This window comes from Microtus oregoni, unplaced genomic scaffold (genome assembly GCF_018167655.1).
Source record: "Microtus oregoni isolate MIOR12 unplaced genomic scaffold, Mior012 000015F_ref0000493, whole genome shotgun sequence".
Taxonomy (NCBI): Eukaryota; Metazoa; Chordata; class Mammalia; order Rodentia; family Cricetidae; genus Microtus; species Microtus oregoni.
In genome coordinates this window covers 44,462,759-44,471,688 of record NW_024543074.1, presented here as the reverse complement: position 1 = coordinate 44,471,688, position 8,930 = coordinate 44,462,759, and the positions used below count along the sequence as shown (strand labels likewise).

General features: G+C 53.7%; 1 protein-coding gene across 2 annotated transcripts; it reads left to right on the top strand.

Moving 5' to 3' along the window:
• Positions 1 to 736: 736 nt before the first annotated feature.
• On the top strand, positions 737 to 7,844 carry Irf1 (interferon regulatory factor 1). Of its 2 annotated transcripts, none has more exons than XM_041664687.1 (10): positions 737 to 965; positions 1,947 to 2,038; positions 3,504 to 3,603; positions 4,267 to 4,443; positions 4,532 to 4,581; positions 4,686 to 4,821; positions 4,986 to 5,105; positions 5,617 to 5,666; positions 6,494 to 6,629; positions 6,865 to 7,844. In XM_041664687.1, exons 2-10 carry the CDS (start codon positions 1,952 to 1,954, stop codon positions 6,987 to 6,989), a joined length of 981 nt encoding a protein of 326 aa, XP_041520621.1. In that variant the 5' UTR covers positions 737 to 965; positions 1,947 to 1,951; the 3' UTR covers positions 6,990 to 7,844. The 2 variants fall into 2 exon arrangements, with proteins under 2 accessions (XP_041520621.1, XP_041520622.1); XM_041664688.1 differs by lacking the exon at positions 737 to 965 and adding an exon at positions 1,267 to 1,385.
• The last annotated feature ends 1,086 nt before the right edge of the window (positions 7,845 to 8,930 follow it).

Below are 8,930 nucleotides of genomic sequence, written 5' to 3'. Positions count from 1 at the left end.
AGCACATCAGCATCTTGTGCCCAGGTAGAGCACATACATCATCTCTCCCCATCAGGATACAATGCTCTCCCATCACTGTAGACTAGCAAGGGGGCTATTGCCATTTTGTGGTTAAGGAAATTAAGATTCCCTGCGTCCTTCGATAGCTATGCCTGCAGAGCCCAGGTTGGGAGTTCCTGACAAGCAACTCCACATAACACCTGCAGCAGGTTAGGCCTTCTGCCTCAATTTCCCAGAGCAGCCGAGCGACCGACCGTTAAGAGAAGTGTCACCTAAGGCAGTATAGGGACCGAATACCTCCCTTCTTGACACTTCATTACCAGATTGATTTTCAGGGTGATTCAGTCCCGGGGTCCCTTCTGGAGAGGGAAGCAGGTGTCCTGGAAACCTAGGAGTTAGAGGTCCCCGGTGGAGGAGAGGGGGAAGACGGTCACAGGAGCCAGAGCATGCAGAACGAGGGTAAGAGAGAGGCTCGTTTCCAAGACAGGCGAGGGGGCCCGAGGGTGGAGTGGAGCGTGGGGGCGGGCCCGCGGGAGCCCCGGGGCGGCGGCGCGGGCCCGAGGGGGTGGGGAGCACAGTCGCCTTGTACTTCCCCTTCGCTGCTTAGCTCTACAACAGCCTGATTTCCCCGAAATGATGAGGCGGCACCGGCCAATGGGCGCGCGTGAGCGCCCCGGCGGGGGCGTGGCCGAATCCGGGCCGGGGAATCCCGCTAAGTGTTTGGTTTTCTCTGCGGCGCCGCGGACTCGCCAGTGCGCGCTACTCCTTCGTCGAGGTAGGACGTGCTCTTAGACTGGTCTGAGCCGAGCCAAACCAGGTCGAGCCGAACCAAAGTCAGCCGTGGCCCGCGGACCCCAGCATCCCGGGGATTCTTCGCTCGCTCTCTGAGCGCATCGCGTAACTACCTACACCGCAACCCGTGCCTCGCTCTCGGGTACCCTCTGTGGATCGCTCCTGCTGCAAAGGTGAGCCCGTCGGGGCTGCGCGGGTACCGACGGGCGGCGTGGAACAAAAGGCGCGCGGGACACCAGGAAGTGGGGGCCAGGGACACCCTGGGCCGGGGTGGCGCGCGGTCTCGGGCGGGCGCTGCTCGCGAGCGGGCGGGAGGCGGGCCGCGGCGTGCACCGCCCTCTGGCTGCGCTCGGCGGTCTGCGTGCGCGAAGCCGCTGCGGGGCCTCTCGGGTGGCCCAGAGAGTCCGTCGCGCGCATCCACGAGCAGTACCGAGGGTCTCGAGCGTCCGCCCACGCGCACTCTTGGCGGTCGTAGCTCGGTGCTCTGTGCCCCAGGTTTGGGCCCGCGGTGCTCGGTGGCAGAGGTTGGCTCGTTGCCCTGAGTGGCTGGACCCGGTCGTGAACTACAGGGGTTTCGGGAGGAGGTGCCACAGGTGTTGCTTGCGCCACTTCTCTTTGCAGCAGGGGAAACCAGGCCGGAAGGGGTTGCGCCCCAGCCTATGCGTTGTGGGCATCGGCTTTCAGGGGACATAGAGTGGATTGGAGGATGTTAGGGGGAAGTGACCGGGATGGAGGGTGACTTGCTTGGAAGGTGCAGAGCTGGGGGTGACAACAAGCAACAGTAGTCCCTTCCTTCCCTCAAAGATTGCATTTTGAGAAAAAAGTTCTGGCATTGAAATGTTTGTGTATTTTGACTCTTTGTGCACATAAATTCTGAAGTCATCCAGACTTGCTTGTCTCCTCTTGAGACTGTCTGGGAGAGAATGCCAGAAGGGGCAGTTGGTTTTGCCCACGATGTTGGGGTGCACTTTCGTTCTATTGCAGGGTTCTCTCTCAATGACTGTAGAACCTGGTACCTGACTGATGGCAGGGGGAGGGTAATGACCTAGGTGTGAGGGCAGGGGAAGGTAATTGAGTGGCCTTGGGTGGAGCAGGGAAGTGCCCAGGTTTGTTTAACAGATTCCAAACACAGACCTTCCGTCTTCTCCCTCCAGCCGCCATGCCTATCACTCGGATGCGAATGAGACCCTGGCTAGAGATGCAGATTAATTCCAACCAAATTCCGGGACTGATCTGGATTAATAAAGTGAGTGTTACTGGGTGTTTCTGCCACTGTTTTAACCCATGTCCTCCTGGGGACCAAAGTTTCATTAGTGGAAATAATAGAGCAGGAAGATCTATTTCCCAGTGGACGCTGCAGGCCAGGACGTGCAAGGTCTGACTTGCGCCTCATGCTTCTTCCTTCCTGAAGAAGGCCAGTCCACCCTCCTAGAGGTACAGTTCTCAGCACCAAGACTCCCAGCATCTGCAGAGCAAATGAGAGAAACTTGCTGTACATGGGACATCCTACATGGCTCCAGTTGATAGACAGACGGTGTTGGGCAGGAACATGACTGGCCCAGTAGGGGACCCACTTACTGTAGCCCAGGAAGCCACAACTGGTACACACGGCAGCATTGACCATATAGACTTAGCAACGATACTAGATAGTAATTGCTATGTGCTTGTTACTCTTCTAAATATGTTACTAATAGTCTGCATTTTAATCGTAGTAATCTTGCGAGATGGGTCTCAGATAAGGAAATTGAGGCACTTTAAGGTAGATTACAAGATCACACAAAAAGTGTGAAGGCTAAGACTGAACTCGAACAAACGTGACTGAAAGTCTAGGTAGTTGGTAATGGCTCAGCAGGTAAAGAGGCTCGCTGCCAAGCCTGACAGTCTGACAGCCTGACTTTGATCCCTACCTCCCTCTTGATAGGAGGAGAGGCAACTCCTGCAGGTTGACCTCTGACCTCCACAAAAGCACCCTGGCTGCTTGCACGCACGCGGTCGTACACACACACTTAAAAATAAAACAAGTTCCCAGCACTCGGGAGGCAGAGGCAGGCGGATCTCTGTGAGTTCGAGACCAGCCTGGTCTACAGAGCTAGTTCCAGGACAGGCTCCAAAGCCACAGAGAAACCCTGTCTCGAAAAAAATAAAAAATAAAAATAAAACAAGAAAAACTCCTAAACCTTTATTTATCATTGTGGCCGTTGTCCCCATACACAATCTTTTATTAAAAACAAACAACCCCCCCCCATCCCCAGAAGACATAGGCCACAGCATTACACAGCATCCATGTCTGGCTTGGGCTCCCTTAAGGGTATGACCTACCCTGTGTAGGAGCAAGTGGTTCCAGGTGTCCTGAGTAGACTCTAATGCAGGAAGTTCCTGTGTTCCCATGCTCCGAGCCAGAGAGAAGCATCAGAGACCTGCCAGGCCAGGACTGAGAGAGGGTGCCCCTTACGGCTCTCAGCACATCTGCAGCAGGTGTGTAGGGCAGGGGTGTCTTTGCTGAGCTTCTGGTGCTGAGGCTCAGCAGAACCCAGACCCCTCCTGACAGATGCAGAATAGCTTGTTTAAGGCAGTAAGGATGGGTTAATCCAGGCCAGATGTCGGGGTGAAAAGGGGAAGTCAGTCTTTTCCCATACTTGGGGGCTGGGCATACTCAGCCACAAAACCTGTGGTCTCTGAGCTGACACAGTCTTAATGTGTCCACTCTTCAGGAAGAGATGATCTTCCAGATCCCATGGAAGCATGCTGCTAAGCACGGCTGGGACATCAACAAGGATGCCTGTCTGTTCCGGAGCTGGGCCATTCACACAGGTGTGCAGGGTGGCGGTGGGGCAGAGGAGAGACTGGGGGCTCTGTGGGGCTCCAGGCTCCCCAAGACAACATGTAGGATTATTGGAGCAGGGGATCAGGCGCACCTGTGTTTCTCTAGGACAGAATCCGTTGTTTTAGCAAGTTCTCGGAGGATTTACAAAGGCGGAAATCTTAGAAAGCATGCTTCAGGGGGTCTGTAGCTAGAATACAGCTGTGAGTGGGGCACCAAAGGTGACTCTCAGCTTCCTTTCTCAAGGTATGGACTCTAAGGTCCTTGGCTGAGGCCACATCTGGTTGGTGGCTTCCTTTCAGGTTTTAGGAATCAGGTTCTTGGTCCAATTCTGACCTGATAGTAACTGTCCTTGTTCCCACTCTGCCCATTCATTTCCACGTTGGAAACATAAGCCTTGGTATTAGCCAAGTCTGGCTACTCATAGTGTAAGCAGGGAGTGCCATGGCCTAAGGCAATGAGTACATTTTAGGATAGAGACACCCAAGTGAGCCCCTTCACATACCTCTTGGATGTCTGGGTCAACCCTGGGCATATGAGAACTCCCAGGGCCTGAGGCCAGTGGTTTTTGCTAGTTTCACCAGTACTGATGTCTGGGGTACGTCCCAGCCCAGGGAGCAGCTGACAGATGCATTCCTTATCCTGTTCTGTAGGCCGATACAAAATAGGAGAAAAGGAACCAGATCCCAAAACATGGAAAGCAAACTTCCGTTGTGCCATGAACTCCCTGCCAGACATCGAGGAAGTGAAGGACCAGAGCAGGAACAAGGGCAGCTCGGCTGTACGAGTGTACCGGATGCTGCCACCCCTCACCAAGAACCAGAGGAAAGGTAACTAAGCACTGGGTCCTCAGGAGGGGGCGGGGGAAGAAGGGCACAAGGAAGATCAGCCGGGACTCACAGTCTGTCTGTCCCGCAGAGAGAAAATCCAAGTCCAGCCGAGACACTAAGAGCAAGGCCAAGAGGAAGGTGAGTGTGGCTGTGTGTGGCCGGCCCAGCCTTTGGTCACCTACCGTAGGCAGGGTAGGCAGTGTGGAGTGCCACAGCGGGTCTAAGCTGTCTTCTCTCTGCAGCTCTGTGGAGATGCCAGCCCCGACACCTTCTCTGACGGACTCAGCAGCTCGACACTGCCCGATGACCACAGCAGCTACACAACTCAGGGCTACCTGGGTCAGGACTTGGACCTGGAGCGGCATGACCTTACTCCAGGTGAGGGCGCCAATCCGGCAAGGGAGCTTGTAGGTCCGGTCTAAGGCATAATGGGAGCAGGGCGGAGCCCGTTAAGAGAAGGTTCCAGGATGGAGTGGCCGCTGCACTGCAGACTAAGAAAGCATGCCGTCCTGACCTGTGCTTTCTGTTGCACCCTCCCCCAGCACTGTCGCCGTGTGTCGTCAGCAGCAGTCTCCCTGAGTGGCACATGCAGGACATTATGCCGGACAGCACCAGCGATCTGTATAACTTGCAGGTGTCGCCCATGCCCTCCACCTCTGAAGGTTTGTACTCTTGGGGCCTGGCCTGCCTCCAAGGGTCTTGAGGGGAAGTAGATGCTCAGAAACGTACACGCTGTTGAGCTCGTGGAATTGGGGCTGGGGACTACTTAACCCAGCCCCTAGGGCATGAAACAAGACCCTGAGACAGGAGGACAGTTCAGAGCTTTGGTGTGCTGCAGATCAGGAGGGGAGGGGATCAGGCCATATCTTTCTTGGTCAAAGGTGGCTAGTGCTCCTGGCTTCTCTGCCCTCCGTTGTGAGGGTGAGGAAGGAAGTAAAGGGGTGGGATGTGGCCTTGTTCCATAGTTGGGGAGGGTGAGTCATCCGTCCCTTCTGGAATCTCCAGGGCAGGCAAGATGCTAGTTGGGAGGCGTGGGGGTTTGGAGGGTGGGGGTGCTGGAGCTGGTGGGGGTGCTGGAGCTGGTGGGGGTGCTGGAGCTGGTGGGGGTGCTGGAGCTGGTGGGGTGGAATTGCAGGGCAAACATGGATCACTCACCGCTGCCCTTCCTCACAGCTGCCACAGATGAGGACGAAGAAGGGAAGTTACCTGAGGACATCATGAAGGTAAATCCCTTTCCGTACAGCATCTGCAAAGGGAGAGCAAGCTAGGGGAAGCTTCCAGATCAGTGCGGGCAGATGCAATTGTCGATGCAGGTGCTTAGCTGCATAGCCCCACAAGTACCCCCGCCCTGTGTGTTGGGGGCACTGCTGCCTCAGCAGGTGAGGAGCCTAGTCTTTAGCAGGCCATCTTGAAGCAAGCCTCAGGGTCCCAGACAGCTCTGAGTCAACCCCGTCAGCACTGTGTCCTCCGCCCCAGCATGCCCAGCCCTTCGAGTCTGGGAAATGCACATCGGGTTCCAATAATCAGCTTTTGGGATCTGTACTAAGGATGGCTTAAAAAAAAATTTATTTTTTAGAACCTTTTTTTTTCTTAGCAAGTTCTTTGGTAGTTTCCTTTTGTCGGCTTCAGTTTTCAGTGTGACTATAAAAGTTTTTACGGTAGTTTAATCCCGACTCTGGCCCCCGAGCACAGATCACTGAGATGTGGGTCTAGTTCCTTGTCTTCAGCCTTCCAGGCTTGTTATGCTAACCTTTGAAGCTGCCCTGCCTGTAGCTGTGGCTTCCCCCAGTTGAGGGAAGTCATGCAGATTCTGCGTCAGAGGGTGGGGAAAGGAAGAGAGGGACACGTAGGCCAATGGCCCAGGTAGCTTTACGTCTACCCGCCTGTCCCTTTGTTCCCCCCCCCTGCTCTCAGGCTTGTCTTGGTGGTTTTGCATATTGTTACCCATTGGAGAATATAGATGTGTCCACGCGGATTAGCTTATGGTGGGGAGGGTTATGGGGTGAGTCTGCATGGGCAGATAGCTGATGGCTTCATGTTCCCTCCCCAGCTCTTTGAGCAGTCTGAATGGCAGCCGACAAGCGTGGATGGCAAGGGATACTTGCTCAACGAACCAGGAGCCCAGCCTTCTTCTGTCTATGGAGATTTCAGCTGCAAGGAGGAACCAGAGATTGACAGCCCTGGAGGTAAGAGGTCTCCAGGTCTTTATGGTTCTGGAGAAGCTTACGGAGACTGGGGAATGCTTGGGGGCAGAGCCAGATAAAAGCTCCTTTTAAAACTGGGCCAGCAGGTATAGCAGTGAGCTGCTGTTGCCATGCTGAGGATGCTTGCTGCTTGCTGCCTGCTGCTTGCTCTCCACAACTGTGTGAGGTTCCTTATACAGCTTTTTTTTTTTTTTTTTTTTTTTTTTTTGTCGTCTAGGGGACATTGGGATGAGCCTACCACGTTCCTTCACAAGTGTGGACTCCATCTGGATGGACAACTTAAACATGCTTCCCTCCGCTGTCAGGCTGCCCCCCATTCAAGCCATTTCTTGTGCACCATAGTTTGTGTCCCTGACCCGTTCTTGCCCGTCTGGGGGAGCAAGGCCTGGCATGGTGGCGGCTGTGAAACAGAAAAGCGAGAGTGCTGTGGGCCCCACTGCCATGCGGAGAAAAGCCCACCCTCCTTGGGTCAGTGGACTCTGAGGACTTGGAAGGCCATGGTCCGAGTTCTTCTTGTGGGTGAAGCTGGCCCTAAGTCTTGTGCAAATGGAGTTGGGGTTCTGAGATTGCTGTGAGGGTGGACGACAAGGGCAGGAGTCATCCTCTGGTTTTTTTACACTCCAGCCTTGTTGCCTGGAGAGGATCTTGTCACTGGGCTGGCCCTGAGGGGAACAGTCCAGTGACCTCAGAAAAGAGCACAGCCTTGACCCCAGGGCTGGCTCTGTACTGGGAGACAATTGCACTAAGTGAGTCTTATTCCCAAAGAATTGCTGCCCTTCCCAGCCGAGCCCTGGGATGGTTCCAAAGCCAGTAAACTGTGAAGGAGAAAACGGGGCCCTGTGATGCTGGGCTCCCTTAGCCTCCGAGGAGCTCTGCCTCACTACCGGCTCCAGGTGTGGGGCTCAGGAAAAAACATGGCACTTTCTCTGCGGACCTTGTCACATTCTGATCAAAGGCGTACACTAACATTTCTCCCCAGTTCTTGGCCTTCACATTTATTTATACAGTGCCTTGCATGGTGCCCACGGCCTCCTCAGGCCTCGGCAATCCTCAGCAGGCCCAGGGAGGGGTTGTGAGCGCCTGGGCGTGACTTTAACTATTGGAAATGCCACCTAACTACAAAATTGTGTTTGATCGCATATGGATCTGTGTAAATATGTATATTTGTCTTTTTATAAAATGTTAATTGTTTACAAGGCCTGTGGCTTTTTACTTAGAAATCATAATCTGTTTTACTGTTTATGGAAACACTCTGGTGGCAGTCTTTGGCGGTCTGCCTCAGCTTGGGCTGAGCGGTGACATGCATCTGTCATGAATCTTTCCAGTTATGGTCAAGAAGAAGGTGGCAGGAGGGTGGGGGACATCATGCCACGTCGCAAGGACATGCTCATTTATACTCATTTGCTACAGGATGGAGTTAAGTTTTTATTTATTTTTGGTTTTTTTTGAGACAGGGTCTCGCTAAGTAACCCTGGCTGTTCTGGAACTCACTACGCAGACCAAGCTAGCCTCAGACTCAGATCTGCTTGTTCTGCCTGCTGAGTTTGAGTAATCCTACATTATTTGCTTAGTGTGTATGTATGGAGGTCAGAGGTCAACTTATAGGAGTTTTTACTTAACTTTAACTTTGTGGGTCCTGGGTTCGAACTCATGTCACAAGGCTTGGGGGTCAGCTGTTGGTCTGTGACTCACTCAGAAGAAGCCAGAGCCCATCTGTTCTGTTGAAGGAACAGGTGCCGTTCCGAACAGTGAACAACTGGTAGGACACCGACCGGAACAGACAACAGCGTCTCCAGGGCCTGCTGTACTGGGTCTCACTGGGAAGGAACTCTACGCAGTGTGTCTGTCCACACATGTCCTGAAATGTGTCCAGTGATACATTCGGGAACTTGACTTAGTGAAAATCTGAATAGTCCCATGTCACCAGTGACTGGTTTGGACTCATTTGTACTAAATAACAGATAAAGCCTCGGGACAGATCGAAGGGGACTGATTGCTGGCCTGTCCGAGCATTAGATTTTTTTTTTTTTTTTTTTTTTTTTTTGGTTTTTCGAGACAGGGCTTCTGGGTAGCTTTGGAGCCTGTCCTGGAACTAGCTCTGTAGACCAGGCTGGTCTCAAACTCACAGAGATCCGCCTGCCTCTGCCTCCCGAGTGCTGGGATTACAGGCGTGCACCACCACCGCCCGGCTGTCCGAGCATTAGAAAAACCTTGTTTGGGCCCGACTGTCCGAGCATTAGAAAAACCTTGTTTGGGCCCGACTGTCCGAGCATTAGAAAAACC

Bases quoted from the DNA above. Each gene is read 5' to 3' on its own strand.
- Irf1 (XM_041664687.1), top strand. From the start codon at position 1,952: ATGCCTATCACTCGGATGCGAATGAGACCCTGGCTAGAGATGCAGATT. The intron at 3,604-4,266 runs GTGTGCAGGGTG...CCTGTTCTGTAG, and splicing joins GAGCTGGGCCATTCACACAG to GCCGATACAAAATAGGAGAA. The intron at 4,582-4,685 runs GTGAGTGTGGCT...TTCTCTCTGCAG, and splicing joins AGAGCAAGGCCAAGAGGAAG to CTCTGTGGAGATGCCAGCCC.